Genomic DNA, 20205 nt, shown 5'->3' on the forward strand with positions numbered 1-20205 from the left:
CTACTGCATCTTGCCTATGCCGTTCTGTACCATCACTCATTCATATATCTTTATGTACATATTCTTTATCCCTTTACACTTGTGTGTGTATAAGGTAGTAGTTGTGGAATTGTTAGGTCAGATTACTCGTTGGTTATTACTGCATTGTCGGAACTAGAAGCACAAGCATTTCGCTACACTCYCATTAACATCTGCTAACCATGTGTATGTGACAAATAAAATGTGATTTGATTTGAACTTGTTCTCAACTAGCCTACCTGGTTAAATAAAGGTGGGGAAAAAATAATTTAAAAAACATGACCAAAACCTTTACAAGGACTGGCGCAGTGGTCGAGGGCACTGCATCGCAGCGCTAGCTGCGCCACCAGAGACTCTGGGTTRGCGCCCAGGCTCTGTCGCAGCCGGCCGCGACCGGGAGGTCCGTGGGGCGACGCACAATTGGCCTAGCGTCGTCCGGGTTAGGGAGGGTTTGGCCGGTAGGGATATCCTTGTCTCATCGCGCACCAGCGACTCCTGTGGCGGGCCGGGCGCAGTGCGCGCTAACCAAGGGAGCCAGGGTCACGGTGTTTCCTCCGACACATTGGTGCGGCTGGCTTCCGGGTTGGAGGCGCGCTGTGTTAAGAAGCAGTGCGGCTTGGTTGGGTTGTGTTTCGGAGGACGCATGGCTTTCGACCTTCGTCTCTCCCGAGCCCGTACGGGAGTTGTAGCGATGAGACAAGATAGTAATTACTAGCAATTGGATACCACGAAAATTGYGGAGAAAAGGGGGTAAAAAATAATAATAATAAAAACCTTTACAAGGATCACACTGCATTGGTCTTGGGATAAATGCTCTGACTCTGTAGTTAATATACCATACCTGCACTTGAGTAGGGAGAGGCTGCATATGAAAAAACAAAAGAACACACGATTCATCCGACGTGCTTCAAATCACTCCATGAATATTTTTAATATCTTCAAAATCGATTTCCCAAGATACGCCAGATATAACCCCCTTGAGAAGTGTCCTGCTCGGAAGAGACACACAGACACTTCAAATGTATCAAATCAGTTAAGACACAACACACGTTCCTTCTGACCCGCCTCTCGTGATCTTTACAGCCTTCACTTTACCCAGTACTCTCCACCAGTTTGGATAACTCAAATGGTTTATTCAAAATCGGTACTCTGCTCAGCAGCTCCTCATTAACAACCCGTACTCCTGCTAGATACGAAGGGTCATTATCATCACTGTACACTACTTTGGTCCGTTTTCCATTATTTAGGACAATACGCAAATTCTCCTTGATTCTACCGCCATTTTATTCAGAATTCACTTCATTATCCGCTTCCGCTATCTTTCATTCGTCGTTTTGGTCCTGTTTTCAAGCGGAAACGTCAAGCGGATGCCTTACATTTACATCCGGTYGAATATCTGTCTCGTTCTATCTGTGCGTTTAAACTACCCAGCGTTATAAAAAAACAGAAGAAGAAAATTGACAACGTCATTGAACAAATATGGCGGCATCGTTAGTGCGTTTTGTTCGCGGAGGTTTTAGCAGGACTTTGAATCGTAAGTACATTTCGAGCATTAACTATGCACTAACATGCTGTCTTCATTTATAGTTAATGTGCGTGATAACGCATTTATATTGTTGTTAAGATCGCGCTATCTAGTCAGCCAGTTCTCACTTGACCTTCCGTCAAATTGGCTAGCAAGTCAGTGGTTATGTTCCAGGTCGGGATTTTAGTTGTCACACTGCGCATCTAGAGGCTTACTAAACGTGCTGTACGACTTAAACAGACGACCTGAAACGCACATTGTCATGTCAATTTATAACTTGACACTAACAGGCATGTATGCTTATAATACACTATATATACAATGGTATGTGGACACTCCTTCAAATTTGTGGATTTGGCTATTTCGGTCACAGCCGTTGCTGACAGGTGTATAAAATCGAACACACAGCCATGCAATCATCATAGGCAAACATTGACAGTAGGATGGCCTTACTGAAGAGCTCAGTGACTTTCAACGTGGCACTGTTGTCAGTTCATCAAATGTCTGCCCTGCTAGAGCTGTCCCGGTCAACTGGAAGTGTTGTTATTGTGAAGTGGAAACTTCTAGGAGCAACAACGGCTCAGCCGTGAAGTGGCAGGCCGCACAAGCTCACAGAACTGGAACACTGAGTGCTCTAGTGTGTAAAAATCGTCTGTCCAACTGCCTCTGGAGGCAATGTCAGCACAAMAACTGTTCGTCTGGAGCTTCATGAAATGGGTTTCCATGGCTGAGCAGCCACACACAAGCCTAAGATCACCTTGCGCAATGCCAAGTGTTGGCTGGAGTGGTGTAAAGCTCACCGCCATTGGACTCTGGAATAGTGGAAACGCGTTCTCTGGAGTGATGAATCATGCTTTACCATCTGGCAGTCCAATGGACGAATCTGGGTTTGGTGGATGCCAGGAGAACACTACCTACCCGAATGCATAGTGCCGACTGTAAAGTTTGGTGGAGGAGGAATAATTGTCTGGGCTGTTTTTCATGGTTCGGGCTAGGCCCCTTAGTTCCAGTGAAGGGAAATCTTAATGCTGCAGCATACGACATTCTAGATGATTCGGTACTCCCAGCTTTGGGAAGGCCCTTTCCTGTTTCAGCATGACAATGTTCCTATGAACAAAGCGAGGTCCACAAATAAATGGTTTGTCGAGATCGGTGTGGAAGTACTTGACTGGCCTGCACAGAGCCCTGACCTCAACCCTATAGAACACCTTTGGGCTGAATTGGAACGCTGACTGCGAGCAATGCCTAATCGCCCAACATCAGTGCCCGACCTCACTAATGCTRTTGTGGCTGAATGAAAGCAAGTCCCCAKAGAAATGTTCCAACATCTAGTGGAAAGCCTTCCCAGAAGAGTGGAAGCTGTTATAGCAGAAAATGGGGGACCAACTCATGTAATGTATCTATTAGCTAGCTATAACCTTGTTATTACAGTGTTATGTAGCCATAACTGAGTCAAGTAACGTGAAAGTGTTAGTCACTTAGCCCCTAGTTAGCGAGCAGTCAACTAGCTCAGAGGAGCGGACCATGCTGGTAATCCAACCCGTTTTAACATTAGTTAGCCATTGAGTACGTAATGTTATTTTATGTTACAGTTGCCAATCGAAGCCCATGTCTCATGCAAGCGAGATCCGAGACTACTGAAACAAAACGTGAGTATACCAGTGTCTAGTAGAATTCACCCAGCCCGTGGCATTTGTCTTTATGGTGTACATTGTAGATAATCATCATCAGTATGTTGAACCCGCAAAGTCCTAGTCCATCCCCAATGTAGTATAATTCTCTAATCATTTAGGTTTAAATTTAGTCCGTGATCTTTGCAACACTGAATACAATAGATGATTGAGTGCAACAATAATTGTATTGCCTCATCCTTTAAAAAAAAATCTATTTCATGTGCCTATCTCTGTGTAGCCACTGTTAGACCCAAGGATGCGGTCACCCATACCCAACTTGCAGTTTTTGGAGAATATGTTGCTGAAATGCTTCCTAAATATGTGCAGCAAGTCCAGGTAAGATAATGTAATTGCACCAACTGCTATAATGAATGGTCAGCTTTAACACAACGACAGCCACACAATTATACAATGTTGAGCAACCCTTAAGGGAAACTATGCTATAAATCCTAAATGCATATGGTGCATCTCAAACATGGGGAACATACACATAAGGTTAGAAAGGAGCCCACACTTGGGAATTAAGCTGGCAACCGGAAGGTTTCTTYTATCAAATCCTAGATTTGAAATCCATTGTGCCCTTGAGCAAGGCACTTAACACCTCACAACAACAAGTCCCCGGGTGCCCATTGTGGCAGCCCCCGCACCTCTCCAAAACCTGTGTGTATGTGTATATTTCAGAGGGGTTGCGTTAAAAGCGGTTAATTTCGTTTGGACCTTGACCACTAAAGTCATTTTAATCTTTATTTACCTAACAATTAGCTATACCAAACGGCAAGCTTTTTATGTCATTTTGAAGCCATATGAGCTTCACAAGGATGCATGTTATATCTTCAGGTGACGTGTTACAATGAGTTGGAGGTGATGATCCATCCTGACGGGGTCATCCCTGTGTTGACCTTTCTGAGAGACCACAGCAACGCTCAGTTCCGAAACATGATTGACCTTACTGCAGTTGACATTCCCACTCGCCAGAATCGCTTTGAGGTACTATTTCGTCCATACCCCCCAGGCTGCTGTTCCAATAGTATACCTCTCTCTTCATGACAGTGCTTTGTTATTTTTGTGGTTATTAACATGTGTTCAGGCACAAACTTAGAATTTAACCAGATTGCTTCGAGGAACCCTGATCTAATCAGAGGTGACGTTTTTATGTCTAAGTCTGTTTTCTTTGGCGAATAGATTGTGTACAACCTGCTCTCCCTGCGCTACAACTCCCGGATCCGTTTGAAGACCTACACCGACGAGCTCACCCCAGTAGACTCCTCTGTGTCTGTCCACAACGCAGCCAACTGGTACGAGAGGGAGGTAAGCCTGACAGTTACATCGTAAGAATGCTTTGCTTGAAGGATTCTAAGATTTCAATGTAACATTTTTGTGTTGGCAGCTCAGGATTTATATTATGCCTGCCAAAGGCAAATTCTAATGAAAGGATAGGTTTGCCAAGCTAGCAGTAATTTACCAAAGTTACCGGTAATTAACAGGTGATCTATGGCAATCTATTTTAACTTTGGTAATTTATACATTTGAAAAATATATATTAATATAGTATAAATTTTTTACATCTGTCTATTTTCTCCAAGATTTTCTAGTGGAGACATGATATGGTTCAAGAGAACATATCCTAATTAATGGGAAAAAAAGCATCTGATCAACAAAGGCATTATTTTCAATTAACTCTGCAACTTTTCCAATTGACTTTTTTCACAACTGCCACCAGTTTGGCGACAAAATATGAATAACAAAGACATATTGACATAGTAAAATAAATGTGTGTGGGGGGGGGATATAAAGGATAATTCATGCTGAAACCCATAGTCGACGTCAGAAGTTTACATACACTTAGGTTGAAGTCATTAAAACTCATTTTTCAACCACTCCACAAATTTCTTGTTCACAAACTATAGTTTTGGAAAGTCGGTTAGGAAATCTACTTTCTGCATGACACAAGTCATTTTTCCAACAATTGTTTACAGACAGATTATTTAACTTATAATTCACCGTATCACAATTCCAGTGGGTCAGAAGTTTACATACACTAAGTTGACTGTGCCTGTAAATAGCTTGGAAAATTCCAGAAAATGGTGTCATGGCTTTAGAAGCTTTTGATAGGCTAATTGACATCATTGGAGTCAATTGGAGGTGTACCTGTGGATGTATTTCAAGGCCTACCTGTCAAAACTCAGTGCCTCTTTGCTTGACATCATGGGAAATCAAAAGAAATCAGCCAACACCTCAGAATAGAAATTGTAGACCTCTGCAAGTCTGGTTCATCCTTGGGAGCAATTTCCAAACGCCTGAAGGTACCTCATTCATCTGTACAAACAATAGTACGCAAGTATAAACACCATGGGATCACGCAGCCGCCACACCGCTCAGGAAGGAGACGCGTTCTGTCTCCTAGAGATGAACGTACTTTGGTGCGAAATGTGCAAATCAATCCCAGAACAACAGCAAAGGACATTGTGAAGATGCTGGAGGAAACGGGTACAAAAGTATCTGTATCCACAGTAAAACGAGTCCTATATCGACATAACCTGAAAGGCCGCTCAGCAAGGAAAAAGCCACTGCTCCAAAACGCCATAAAAAAGCCAGACTACGGTTTGCAACTGCACATGGGGACAAAGATCGTACTTTTTGGAGAAATGTCCTCTGGTCTGATGAAACAAAAATAGAACTGTTTGCCATAATGACCATTGTTATGTTTGGAGGAAAAAGGGGGAGCTTGCAAGTCAAAGAACACCATCCCGACCCTGAAGCACGGGGGTGGCAGCATCACGTTGTGGGGCGCCTTGCTGCAGGAGGGACTGGTGCACTTCACAAAATAGATGGCTTCATGAGATGGAAAATTATGTGATGTATTGAAGCAACATCTCAAGAAGTCAGTCAGAAGTTAAAGCTCGGTCGCAAATGGGTCTTCCAAATGGACAATGACCCCAAGCATACTTCCAAAGTTGTGGCAAAATGGCTTAAGGTCAAGGTATTGGAGTGGCCATCACAAAGCCCTGACCTCAATCCTATAGAACATTTGTGGGCAGAACTGAAAAAGTGTGCGAGCAAGGAACCTACCACCTGACTGTTACACCAGCTCTGTCAGGAGGAATGGGCCAACATTCACCCAATTTATTGTGGGAAGCTTGTCGAACATTTGACCCAAGTTAAACCATTTCAAGGCAATGCTACCAAAACTAATTGAGTGTATGTAAACTTCTGACCCACTGGGAATGTGATGAAAGAAATAAAAGCTGAAATAAATAATTCTCTCTATTATTCTGACATTTCACATTCTTAAAATAAAGTGGTGATCCTAACTGACCTAAGACATTTATTTCAAGTAAAAATTCCCTGTCAGTAATTGTGAAACTGAGTTTAAATGTATTTGGTTAAGGTGTATGTAAACTTCTGTCTTCAACTGTATATTAAACAACAATGATARTCACTAAATTGATGGTTTATATTTAGGATAATGTTTTACAGCTTTGTCATTCGATTTTTTTATTTAACAATATGTTTTGATTATTTTATATGTTATAAGTCCACACAGGGCCAGAGAACTACAGACACCTGGATAATCTGAAGTACCCAAAAAGGCKATTTTAAAGTCACAAAAATAAAAACTTGAATGTTACCAAAATTCTGGTAGTTTACTGGTAAACTTAGAAGGTTTTCGGTAATATACACTCCCTTTCCAATACTATGAAAGTATTTGTTTTGTGCTTGTGTCATTAGGTGTGGGACATGTATGGAGTTTTCTTCGCCAACCACCCTGACCTGAGACGTATTCTGACAGATTATGGGTTTGAGGGGCATCCATTTAGGAAGGACTTCCCACTGTCTGGATTTGTGGAGGTAAGGTCAGATAAGAATGCTGAGAAATGTCCCATGTAGTGCACATACATTAAAGGCCAAATGTATAACTTAATCCTATCCTAAGATCTGTACATGTGACTTCACAATACTTCAGTATTGTATCTACCACGGGAGGTTGGTGGCACCTTAATTGGGGAGGACGGGCTCGTGGTAATGGCTGAATGAGTGGAATGGTATCAAACGTATGGATTCCATAGGGTTGATGCCATTTAACGTATGGATTCCATAGGGTTGATGCCATTTCCATTCGCTCTATTCCAGCTATTATTATGAGCCGTCCTCCCCTCATCAGCCTCCACTGGTATCTACCATGTTGTTCATTCTGTTCATCTGGTACATCTCAGGTGCGTTATGATGATGAGGTGAAGCGTGTGGTGGCAGAGCCTGTGGAGCTCTCACAGGAGTTTCGTAAGTTTGACCTGAACAGCCCTTGGGAGGTGTTCCCAGCCCACCGTGAGGCCAAGGCACCTGAGCTGCCAGCTGGGGATAAGCCAGCTGACAAGTAACCATCTACCCCAGAGATAAAATCCCCACACCTATATTTAATATTTCTGTACTGTTGATGGACTCATGTCCCACTTGAGCCCACTCAAGTATTTATGTAAATAAAAACAAAAGGTAAACATTTGTTTGTGTTGATATTTTTTCAGTAGTTGGATGTGCTGAATAGTGATTACATTTTGACTGTGTGTTTAAACTGTAGCACTAGTACAAGCAAATTTTATTGGTCACATACACGTGATTAGCAGATGTTATTGCGGGTGTAGCGAAATGCTTGTGCTTCTAGCTTCGACAGTGCAGTAATATATAACAAATTACACATATACACACCTAAGTAGGAATAAATTAAGACTATATATATGGACGAGCGACGTCAGAGCAGAAGTGACTAAGATACAGTAGAATCATGGTGGTAACCCAGACCTTACCTGCCTTACCATAGCAGACCAAAWGAGGGCACTGTGTGCATGTTAAAAAGCAGTTCTGTGGTAGTGTGATACCATGGTGCAGGTTATATTGTGACATTTTTAGATTTATACTCAAGACCACATATGCTGTACATGTTTAAATATTATTATTGGATCAAAATGATTTGTATGTCTGAGTATTATTGAGGTCGATCTATGTCTCGAGTCGATTAGCATCATGCTGATATAAGCTCTCCTTATGGGTATGGTCAAGTTCACTGACAGATGTGCCTTCTACCAATAAGAGCACAGAAAAATAAACACAAACTTTTATTTATTCTGCTTCACACGTTCCTAAGCATCCATTGTATAAGAAYTATTTTGAACATCTCAAGGAGCCAACAAGAAGCTGACTGTACTAACACATGGGTTGAATGTACCCAGGGCAAAAGGTTATTTCGTTTACAATCATTCCTTTGTAAGGACAAAGATATAAGCACAAGTCACCAACATACCACTTACAACAAAGTTATTTACCAAAAATCACATATGGATAGAAATACGGTCTCATCACAAAGATCTGCAAAGCTGTTAGACGATTATTCTCCATGACAGCATGCATGAAATTATAAGTCAAAATATTCTGTAAGACTCAATTCCAAAAATCATAATGCTTGTTATCTCTCTGGAAATTGATCTCACTGAGCTCTATGAAATAATACTTTTGGTGGGTTCCTTACTCCCTCACAAGTTATCATGCTAGTGGTTTTTAAATATAATTAAAGCTGTTATACAAATTTGGTCCACTCAACTCAAGAGGACTCTTTCCTATTGCAGTCCATGCACAGAATGATTGAAATTGAACTACAAAGCAAATGCTAAACTATAATTTTCGCATACAAATTGAAAAATTATACATCAGTTTTAAATATTTTTCAAATCGCTGTATCGAAAAAGTCATTCCACCCTCAAAGTACAAAAGTTGCCACAATTAGGGAGTCAAGAGTGTGACGAAGGATGCTCTCCAAAAGTAGGTTGTGTAAGGGCAGCACCACAGGAGTGAGTATATGCCTGACTCAACGCAGTCACAGGCAGGTTAGTTTTTTTTCTTCATGAATCTTGTTCTGGAGGCAGCTATGCAGAGTGGTCACTAGCTGGCACAGCCAGAAAGTCATAAAATCTGATTTTAAACATAACCTTAACTACACAGCTAAACATAATGCCTAGCCCTAACCTTAAATTAAGACCAGAAATACAGTTTTGACTTTGCAGCTGGCCCATCTAGGGCAAATGACTCAGTTCTGCCTCCAGGGCAAGATTCATGACAAACATCAACCTGCTATTCGCATAGTAGATGACTATTAACTGGGAGACTAACTATTGCTGAAATACTGTCTCATTATTCATTGTGTCACATTTTGTGTTTATGCCTTTTGATAAGACGCTAATTCAAAAGGAACACTACCCAGAGATGGTGTAGAGAACCCAATAGGCCCACAACACTGATGTGGAGAATCAAAATACAGTATTTGCAGGAGCGTAAAACGAACATTACAATTGGACTATATGCTATTTTTACATGTTGTTTAAATGACCTCTCAAACTGAGACTGTAATTTGCTGAAGTCTGGCACAATTTGAACAGCATTTTTCTCTCTTGGGGTGTGTGAATTAAACCGGCACGATTATCATAAGGGATGATATAGGCAATTCAATTTTCTCCACAGCGTTGACCATCTGAGGAAACTAATTCAACTCTACTAAGTTAGAAATTAAATTATGAGTCTGGTGCCCCGAGGTCCAAAACTAGCATGTGCTCTGTGAGAATGTGCTCAGACTTCAAGCTACAACCAGGGTGAGTATGGTGTCTGTCTTCGTCCAATGGACAGCCCTGCAGGGTAAAGGGACATTTTATTCTAAAGGTTGGTCATGCTTTTTGGTTCAAAATTTCATTTTATTTCATTGTGATCAGACACTGGCCTCAGCAGAAACTCACTCTAAAATGAAGGAAAAATACTCATTTTGACACAAAACAAGTGTCCCCATTATTTGACCATGCCTTTCAAGACATTTGATAAAGGTATGTTAAAAATCCAGATAAGTAAGTATTAACTGAGACATCATATCCTGAAAATATCAGAAATGCTAGCAAGTAGTAACATCTTCATTCAATTCAAGACTCCAAGTTGGAGTTTGACAAAGTAAACCCATTGAAAGAATTAGCTGGACATAGAATAATTGAGTGTAGTACGTCCACAGCCAACTGTGTTCTTGACACTGTCCCTTATGGCTTCCGGCTCTGCTGTTGCTGCTGATTGGTGGGTGGTTTTTGGAGTTCTGGATAGACCAGGAATCCAGTGAAGGTAATATACTTGGCATGGTTGCTGTATGCTCCAAAGCCATCGCGCTGGTGGCTATAAAGCCAGACGATATCACCACGGCGCAGAGACAGCATCAGACTCTGGCTCTGCAGAGCCTTTTCAGTGTCACTGTCATCGTAGATCATGGCCTGCACCTCCAGGTGGTTCTTCATCAGCTTGACTGATAGTGTTTTGTGGGGAAGCTTGCCAGCATTGAAGGAGAAGAAGTAGGCTCCTGGAATACGGCAGGTGAATACACCTTCGGTGACGTTAAAGTCAGCGCCAATGTTGACAAAGTCTGTGTCAAAGGCGATAGGACGGTGCTCTGGGAAGCCCTGGTCCACCCCTACGATGCTCTGAGTGCGGCCAACAGAGAAAGCTGACCTCTGGTCCTCCTCTTRATCCTCTACKTCCTCTCTCTTCTCTACGTTGTCCCTTTCTCCRAGCCRATCRTGGTCTGTTAGGGTGTGGTCATTGYCAMTCGCCTCGTTTCCATACATYSGAGTTGGGTCCTCGTGCTTGGGGTCTTGGAAGGTGTAGGTGTCAGGGTAGATTAGGTAGCCGTTAAAGGTGGTGTAGTGACCTGTGTTGCTGTAGATGGCATAGCGGGGATCACCGTGAAGGCGGAGCCAGACTGTGTCACCAAAGTCCAGCTGCAGCATGGCGCTTTGGCTCTGCACRTTACGCTCRTCTCCCGCATTCTCATCATACACAATMGCCTGCACRTCATTCCTGTTCTTCATTAGCATGACTGACAGGTCACGACGTGGGAATTTCCCCACTGTGAAAGAGAAGTAGTATGCTCCGGGGATGCGGCAGCGGAACATGCCTGCCTTTGGATCAAAGTCCCCACCGATGTTAACATACTCCTTGTCAAAGGTCACCACCATCTTTGGTCCACCCTCCATGCTGCTGGTGCGTGCCACTGAGAAGGCAGACCGCTGTTCTGCATCCTCAGGCAGGCGAGCAAAGGCCCACATGCAGGTTACCTGACACATCAGGCCAATCAGGAGACTGCTAGCTGGTATCGTCATCTTCCTGTTGGGAAAAGAGATTGTTCCAGTTAATTACACAACAAAGTCAGGTGCTTAATCTCAATATAATACACAACAGGTATACTCTACTCTGAATTGACCGTATGTCAACAATCGAATAGCTCAAGGCTTTGCCAGCTCAGTTCCGAAGTCAAATCAGAAACAAGTGATTGTTATTAGTGATTCAGTACCACCTGGATCCATTGAGGATTTAACCTTCTCTGAGACACTTGCTTTGAAAATATGTTTACCCCAAACAGAAGCAGCATTAATCCGTTCCTAATTATCATAGGCTTTCGTTTTACTCAGCTAATGAAGGAACAAAAAAGATAGACAAGAATATTTGCACTCCGCTGCCCGAGGTGCCAAACCAACTGGAGAAAACACACATTCCGCTTCACTCGAAGTCATCCGTTTACTCAACATCAATTATATCATGACTTAATTCTCTCCTGTCTCATCACTATATTGAACCCAATATCTTTGTAAATGTGATAGTGCTTTGACAAAAGAGCTTGCTCAGAAACACGCCAGCAATCAACAGCAATCATCGAAAGGAATTAAGCTGCTGTCCTGAACCTTCTTTTATAATTGCATCTTTGTAAATGTTTTAACATTCTCTATGTGCAAGTTATTATAGTCAGTGAGCATAATTATGTGCACCATTTAGAGGCTTGATCCCAAATACAAAAGTCACACTAATCGGACTGTCCTTTTTTTTATTGAAGGTAAACAAAGTCTGGTCTACCTGGTCCTATCATAGTTAAATAAAGGTTAAATACAAATAAATAAAATATAATGTGTCAAATGTCTGTGTGTGCTTGCAATAAATATAGATTTTTAGAATCAATGCGGGAAGATTTCACTATCATTGTCATTTCCTAGTACTAATTTGTCCCTATCTTCGGTGAGGTTCAAAACATATATTTGTCTAATGAGATGCTGCTGATGCAATACACATTCATCTTCATTAGTGAAGCCACAACAGAAGCGGACCTGTCAGAAGGAGTTTCAGGCAATGTCTTAAGTTTACTTTACCAACATACAGTAGGTTATTCCATGGGGAGTCTGAAAATTTCAAACAGTAAAGCAATTAAACAGATTTTTTTTTGATATTACAATTTATAAACAGCACTTGGGCTGATATGAACACAATACACATAGTTCTTGTCCTTGCGGGGACTGAACTCATCGATTCCGCATGTGATTTCCTGCTGCTCGGGAAGGAAGACTAGATTTGTGTCTTGGGGGTGTGGTTCGATGTGGGTGTGTTATGTTTGCTATATCGTACCCTGGCAGTTATTGTTGTTTGTCCCTCTTGAGTCACGGTCGCAACATTTCGCCCTKAAAATAGTCCGAATTAATCTATGATAAATCAATTATTTTGGACGTTTTGTTCTTACAACTTTCTCACCATCTATTACCGGAGTGTGCATCTGTCTGGCAGTGTTTCACAGCAAATCATGTTACAAAATAGGTTGAGGCAGAAAACAAGATGCTTGCGAATGGATTTTGAATTTTTGAATATTGACAAGTTGCAGTTGGGATGCGCAGCGTCTCAATTCTCCTTTTGCCCAAAACAGTGGCAGACTCAATGATCACTATCAAACACATTAGCAAGTGGCCACTCAATAAAGGGCTTGTGAGCCAATGGTGTTCTTTCAACATAACATTGGTGACATGTTGTTTTATTTAAACAAGTCAGAGGCGCTGCATAATGTTGGCAGGTCTATCTCACTGTCTGTAGGTTCTGCCGTACAATTGGATAGAGCACACTCAGTGCAGCTGGTTCTCTGTGCATGACAAATCTCCCTAGGCGTTACCATCCTGTGTTAGTGGGCAAATGGTCYTGATCGAAATCTCCTGTGAAATATCCAATGGAAGTAGGAATGTAACAGCTGTTGCCAATCTCAGTTTTGGAAGATACTGACTTTATGATAAAAAGTATACTATACACATTGTATGTAGTACAGTTTTACACTGAATGATATTGATGCAACATAAGCCGTTTTCAACGAGAGAAATATTTTTGTTGTGTTCAGCTGCTCTTTAAGGACTGTGAGGCTATCGATGAACGACAGTTCTAGTATTGTATGACAGCAGAGCCTCAAGTATTTGCTGCATTCTGKATTTGACCCGCCTGCTGCAAAGAAGTTGCTCATTTCTTTATGGTTGATGCAGAGTGACATGTTGAAACATGCTCCATGAGCGCATCATCCCTGTTTCCATCCAAAGACGAATAAATCGCTAGTGAATAAATTTACATGGCAAGCCTTTGATGCTGACTGAGGGCTGAGTCTTGCCCTTACAGTGAATGTGACATTGTCTGTYTAGATATTCATCACATCTTCAATTACATTGGAGGAATTTACAATTATATATTTTTCTATTCAACCAAATATGAACAGAATACATAATCACTTCTATTTTGGATGTTGATAGCTTGTTTGTAATTATTTAATATTCTGAAATCTATTTTGAGTGTGTGCATGTGTGCATGTTTTTTTTAGGGACACTCTGAAATAACTAGGCCTACGGGAGTCCAAAATAAGTTAGAGAGAGCAGCATTTCCTCACTTTAATGCTGTTGGTGAAAAGCATTCCACCACGCTGAGCCATCTGCTGGAGGTGATAACAAACAAATGCTCAGAAATGAATAAGTCCCAATGGTGGCCAAATAGTCTCATCCCCGGAGTGTGGATGGATCCAAAAGTGGGCCTACGTTGTGGAATGTTAATTTAGGTAAGTGCAATAGGTAGACTCTCAGTTAAGGTATAATACTTTAACGTAAATATTAGCCTATCGTACATTTGCAATGAAATTAATCCATTTCTGGAAGTATATTCTCATAGTATACTCAAGTAAAATGTCACATACTATACAACAAATATAATATGTCATATGTGCAACATACTGTACAGTGCATTCGGAAAGTATTCAGACCCCTTGACTTTTTCCATATGTTGTTACGTTACTGCCTTATTCTATAATGTATTACTTTTTTTAAAACTCCTCGCCAATCTACACACAATACCCATTTAATAGCAAAGTGAAAACAGCTTATTTGAAATATTAACACCTTATTTACATAAGTATTCAGACCCTTTGCTATGAGACTTGAAATTGAGCTTAGGTGCATCCTGTTTCCATTGATCATCCTTGAGATGTTTCTACAAATTGATTGGAGTCCACCTGSGGTAAATTCAATTGATTGGACATYATTTGGAAAGGCACACACCTGTCTATATATGGTCCCACAGTTGACAGTGCATGTCAGAGCAAAAACCAAGCCATGAGGTCGAAGGAATTGTCCCTAGAGCTCCGAGACAGGATTGTGTTGAGGCACAGATCTGGGGAAGGGTATGAAAACATTTCTGCAGCATTGAAGGTCCCCAAGAACACAGTGGCCTCCATCATTCTTAAATGGAAGAATTTTGGAACCACCAAGGCTCTTCCTAGAGCTGGCCTCCCGGCCAAACTCAGCAATTGGGGTAGAAGGGCCTTGGTCAGGKCGGTGACCAAGAACCCAAATGGTCACTCTGACAGAGCTCCAGAGTTCCTCTGTGGAAATGGGAGAAACTTCCAGATGGACAACAATCTCTGCAGCACTCCACCAATCAGGGCTTTATGGTAGAGTGGCCAGATGGAAGCCACTCCGCTTGGAGTTTGCCAAAAGGCACCTAAAGACTCTCAGACCATGAGAAACAAGATTCTCTYYTCTGATGAAACCAAGACTGAACTCTTTGGCCTGAATGCCAAGCGTCACGTCTGGAGGAAACCTGGTACCATCCCTACGGTGAAGCATGGTGGTGGCAGCATCATGCCGTGGATGTTTTTCAGCGGCAGGCACTGGGAGCCTAGTCAGGATCGATGGAAAGATGAACGAAGCAAAGTACAGAGAGACCCTTGATGAAAACCTGCTCCAGAGCACTCAGGACCTCAGACCGGGGTGAAGGTTCACCTTCCAACAGGACAACAACGACCCAAAGCACACAGCCAAGACAACGCAGGAGTGGCTTCGGGACAAGTCTCTGAATGTCCTTGAACCCGATCAAACATCTCTGGAGAGTCCTGATAATAGCTGTGCAGCAACGCTCCCCATCCATTCTGACAGAACTTGAGAGGATCTGCAAAGAAGAATGGAAAAAACTCCCCAAATACAGGTGTGCCAAGCTTGTAGCGCCATACCCAAGAAGACTCGAGACTGTAATCGCTGCCAAAGGTGCTTCAACAAAGTACTGAGTAAAGGGTCTCAGTACTTATGTAAATAGGATATTTCAGTTTATTTTTATTTTTTTAAATATTTGCTAACATTTCTCAAAAACAGTTTTTGCTTTGTCATTATGGGGTATTGTGTGTAGATTGATGAGAAGAAGAAAAAAACAATTTCATCCAGTTTAGAATAAGGCTGTAACGTAACAAAATGTGGAAAAAGTGAAAGGGTCTGAATACTTCCCGAATGCACTGTATAGTATATTTTGCTGAGATCAGATGTGGTTTGATGGGTTTACTGCTACTTCTTTCTGAGGCAGAGGCTACTACTTTTAAGTGTTCATATAGTGGTGGTCCTATGACATTTTTCTTTCCCCTTTTCTATCCCTCTGTGGATTCTGTGGATGAAAACAATACACAGAGGGCCATTGTTCCTGGGTGAGGACATAACCCCCACATCTGCTAGGGTCAAAATGAAAGAAGCACTTGTCACTACCATGTACAGTTTCATATGTCTCCACAGCTTTTCAGACATGGATATCAGATGCATTTTCTGTGTCCCTATAAAGTGTGTACATGTTTTAATACAGTACAGTGCATGTCATCTTTACAGTTCCAAGGTTTGCAAGCAGAATTGCACACAAAACATCCATTGTGCTCAAGAACAAATATTTCCATAGCTCCCAATAATACCTTGAGTTAAACCCACCCACCGGAAYCACAGTTGGAAACGCTTTGTCTGCTGAATCTTGTATGCAGGGAGACAGGATTACAAAAACCTCAAAATGTGGCATTGACCCACAAAAACACGTAATCAAGCACAAACTAATTTGCAAAAGCACATAACCGTGGCAATAGCACTGCAGTCAAGGGTAAACATCAACAGCTTTGAAAATGATGCCTTGATAATTAGGTTTGCAATAACCCAGCATACCCAACAGCAATCCGGGTGTTATTTATATAGGATTATGTTAATCAGACATCATCATGTTGCTACAGCATATTTCAGGTTCATGTTATATGATACACAGGGTTTAAATGAAACAGACACACAGCAACACAGTGGAATCATATCCAATGCCCTTTTTAGTTGCTTCTCATGTTTTGGTTTGTTTTCAAACCCACCATGGGTCTATTTTGAAATATGAGAAGTGGCTTCAATTATTTATTCCTATTTTTCTTCTGTACTTATTATTTCAATTTACAAGATATACTGCACAGAGGACAATAATGAAAATCAACAGAGAGAAAACAAGTTAAAAGCTTACATTTTCATAGTAACTAACATGAGACTTATGTACGAAATGTGTTTTTACATGTTCAAAGAACATCATTGCCACACACCTAAAGGTAATGAGAGGCACTCTCAAGCGAGCCACTCAATCTTTGTCATAGGCATAATGTGGTGAAATAGTCCCCTCTCTCCCATATGATCAGCCTCTGAACATGACCTGCTCAAACCTAATTCCAGGATAATAGCATCCCTCTTTTAGCTACCTGTGGTAATTAATGTAATCATACATGACAATGCGGTGTACCGCCACTATGCCATAGTTACAACCCTGTAGGCACCAGACACATGGCTGATACCATAGCCTTATCATCCTGTCYTTGATCTGTGAACAATAGATCATTTGCTTAGTTGGCGCATTTATCAAAGGAGATGTGCATACATTAACTTAAATTTACAATAACATGTCACGTTAAGTGTTGGCTGTAGATTTTCCTCTCAATAAACTCACCACCCTTCTCTCTGCATTTCCAAAATGTCAATTTCTGCTTAGCATCACCTACTTCTGCTTTGAATAAGGATGMTTTTTAAAATTATCTTTGCACCATTGACATTGGGGATCACATTGATCTTTTTTTCCGACAGTGCATCCCCATGGTTAAGACAATTTGAGTACATCTGCAGACTTCAGTCAGAGGACCCTGGTATCTGAGATGATATGAAGGGTCCCTGCCGCTTCTGTCCCTTTTATTAGTCACATCCTCGCCAGATGTCATCTCACTGCTCAAGTGGAGCKTTAACACGAGGCAGGGATCTGTCACCATCTGGGATCATTGGCTCAAACGAGAGAAAAGGGGTAGGAGAGAGAGAACCAGCAACAGGGGGAAATGAGAGCAAAGAGCTTTTTAAAATGTCAGGCTTGAGAAGGAATCTGTATCTGTGAAACTATTTTGTACTATTTGACGTTTTGCGCATACCACCATGATTAAAAAACGGAGAGGAAAAGCTTTCCCTGGACTGGCCCTTGATGCACAGTCCCATCGTTTATAATGTGACAGCAGTAACGACCCAGAAGCACAAAGACACAGTCCATTAACAGCGAAGCACGGTTTGTGTTCGTTCTACACCCATCCAACAGGAGCAAGACACCTGGCGAGAATCTCACATATTAATTGTGTGAAGAGAAGAGACGCTCCKTGAGAAGTTGACTTGACAGCTCCCCAAACGAGTCCATAGATGGACTGGCTTCAGATGGGTCTCAAAATTTGCAGGGCGGAGGCAGACTCACAGCAAGGAGTATCAAACACAGCCACTGTTTGGGGACTGCAGGGACCTCTTCACAACCACTGCCCATGGGACAAAGTATGAAACTGACAGGCCATCTTCTCTCTTTCCTTGATGAACATGGCATGGGTACTCATTATACATGATACTCCCATCAGCCCTATCATCAAATCCAATTATATTGGTCGTGTACACATCAATCAATGCAGTTAAACACAATTATCCTTTCAGATCCCTATATCCTACAGTATCATAAACCTCTGCAGTAGGGCAAGATTAGTTGCATTGGAACATTTTTAAATTAGGAAGATTTAATATTAGTAATAAAAAATAAAATACCATCATGACATTGATATTCCCTCTGTGTGATMTTTTTTTAGGTCTTGTTTTGTATTGTAAACTTTTGTGGTTCAAACCAGAGATCTAGATAGTTAGCTATAGTGACAACTCTGCTGAATATGTGTATGACTGAGCCTGTAATCCTCCCACTCACATTTTGAAGAAAAAAATGAAAACATCAACTCCCTCTAACTAGGACACCTGCCTGACCGAGTTTGCATTTGTCTRCATGTTCCTTCCTGCTTTTATGTACCAATTGGAATTGGTTAAGATTAAATCCCCCTCTGTYTTTTATCATCTCCTTTCTTCTCTATACCTCCRACTGCTGTTGACAGATCAACCTGAACCTGGGATTGGGTGGGAGATGGAGATGCTTTTCTTTGTTAGCGTTCTCCATGTACTGTAGATTAATTAAGCAATAAGGCACAAGGGGGTGTGGTATATGGCCAATATACCAGTGCTAAGGGCTGTTCTTAAGCACGACGCAACGCAGAGTGCCTGGATACAGCCCTTAGCCARGGTATATTGGCAATATACCACAAACCKTCGAGGTGCCCTATTGCTATTATAAACTGGTTACCAATGTAATTAGAGCAGTAAAAATACARGTTTTGTTATACCCGTGGTATACGGTCTGATATAACATGGCTGTCAGCCAAACAGCATTCAGGGCTCGAACCACCCAGTTTATAATATTCTATATACCATGCCCACGCATCCTCCTGCAAGATGTTATTCCCTTCTTCTGYTCTATGCATTGGAAACACTCAAAAATGAACAAAGGAAGTGAAATTGAGAGTACAGCAGGAGATGTACATAGGCAGAGAGCATTGTATCCYGAGTCAACTAATAAACCACAATCTCAAGCCTACAGCAATCCTCTCACCTCCCTGAGATAAAGAGTGGTACATGATAGATTAAATGATACATTCCTATATACTCAGCAATGTTTGGCACCCCATCCGGATTCCATATTGATGTTGCTGTAGATCGGTGCAGACAAACAATGCATGTTGCTTAGACGCGACAGGACTGTAAAATGCACAACATCTACTCCATGCAAGAGACAAAAAGTAACCCCCTCTATACTGCAGTAACCCTTCATTCAAGGTGTCCTTACCTCTGTGTAGGAGGAGACTGTGCTGTAGGAGAGGAATGCTCAAAGTTCTTCAAAAGGGCTCTGCACCAGGAAGCGTTCACTGTCTTTGTGTGTATCAACCTGCTGCTGCTGTCTGTGAGGCTGTGTAAGCAGCACACACACATACACACACACACTGGAGGATATGAGAGTGATAAAGGGGCTCCTCATCTGATCAGGGAGACTCTGGAAGTGCAGAGCACTCCTCTACTAAGGCATTTTCTGCAGTGGGGTGACACAAGGGGGTATTGGAAAAGGTGAGGGGATTTTTGATGTGATGTCTTAGCGTGATGTTCCATGTATCTCAAATAGATAATGGGTTTACAGAATGTGTCTATATTTTTTAATTGGATGTTTGTGAATATGTTTGTTGACATGCATGCATAATGTTGTGTGTGTGTGTGTGTGTGTGTGTGTGTGTGTGTGTGTGTGTGTGTGTGTGTGTGTGTGTGTGTGTGTGTGCGCGCGTGCGTGCGTGTTCACATGAAAGGGGAGGAGAGAGCCTGTCGGGGTTTAATCACTGAAAGGCTTTGTTATATTGCAACAACGTTGCCAATTTCACACCCATCCACATTGTTATAGTCATTATCCTCATTCTCAGTGGGAAAGAGGGTG

At 41.8% G+C, this 20205-nt stretch overlaps 2 protein-coding genes across 2 annotated transcripts; one reads left to right on the top strand and one right to left on the bottom strand.

Moving 5' to 3' along the window:
* Nucleotides 1-1152: 1152 nt before the first annotated feature.
* Nucleotides 1153-7713, top strand: LOC111974315 (NADH dehydrogenase [ubiquinone] iron-sulfur protein 3, mitochondrial). Its single transcript, XM_024002037.2, has 7 exons — nt 1153-1552; nt 3136-3192; nt 3455-3552; nt 4054-4203; nt 4399-4524; nt 6946-7065; nt 7431-7713. Exons 1-7 carry the CDS (start codon nt 1498-1500, stop codon nt 7590-7592), a joined length of 768 nt encoding a protein of 255 aa, XP_023857805.1. The 5' UTR covers nt 1153-1497; the 3' UTR covers nt 7593-7713.
* A 2006-nt stretch (nt 7714-9719) lies between these two features.
* On the bottom strand, nt 9720-19746 carry LOC111974317 (complement C1q tumor necrosis factor-related protein 4-like). The gene is made up of 2 exons (XM_070447228.1): nt 19573-19746; nt 9720-11391 (listed from the first exon to the last, which is right to left on the bottom strand). The coding sequence occupies exons 1-2, from the start codon at nt 19713-19715 to the stop codon at nt 10278-10280; spliced, it is 1257 nt and encodes a 418-aa protein (XP_070303329.1). The 5' UTR covers nt 19716-19746; the 3' UTR covers nt 9720-10277.
* Nucleotides 19747-20205: the final 459 nt, after the last annotated feature.

The sequence above is a fragment of the Salvelinus sp. IW2-2015 genome, linkage group LG15 (genome assembly GCF_002910315.2).
Source record: "Salvelinus sp. IW2-2015 linkage group LG15, ASM291031v2, whole genome shotgun sequence".
Lineage (NCBI taxonomy): Eukaryota > Metazoa > Chordata > Actinopteri > Salmoniformes > Salmonidae > Salvelinus > Salvelinus sp. IW2-2015.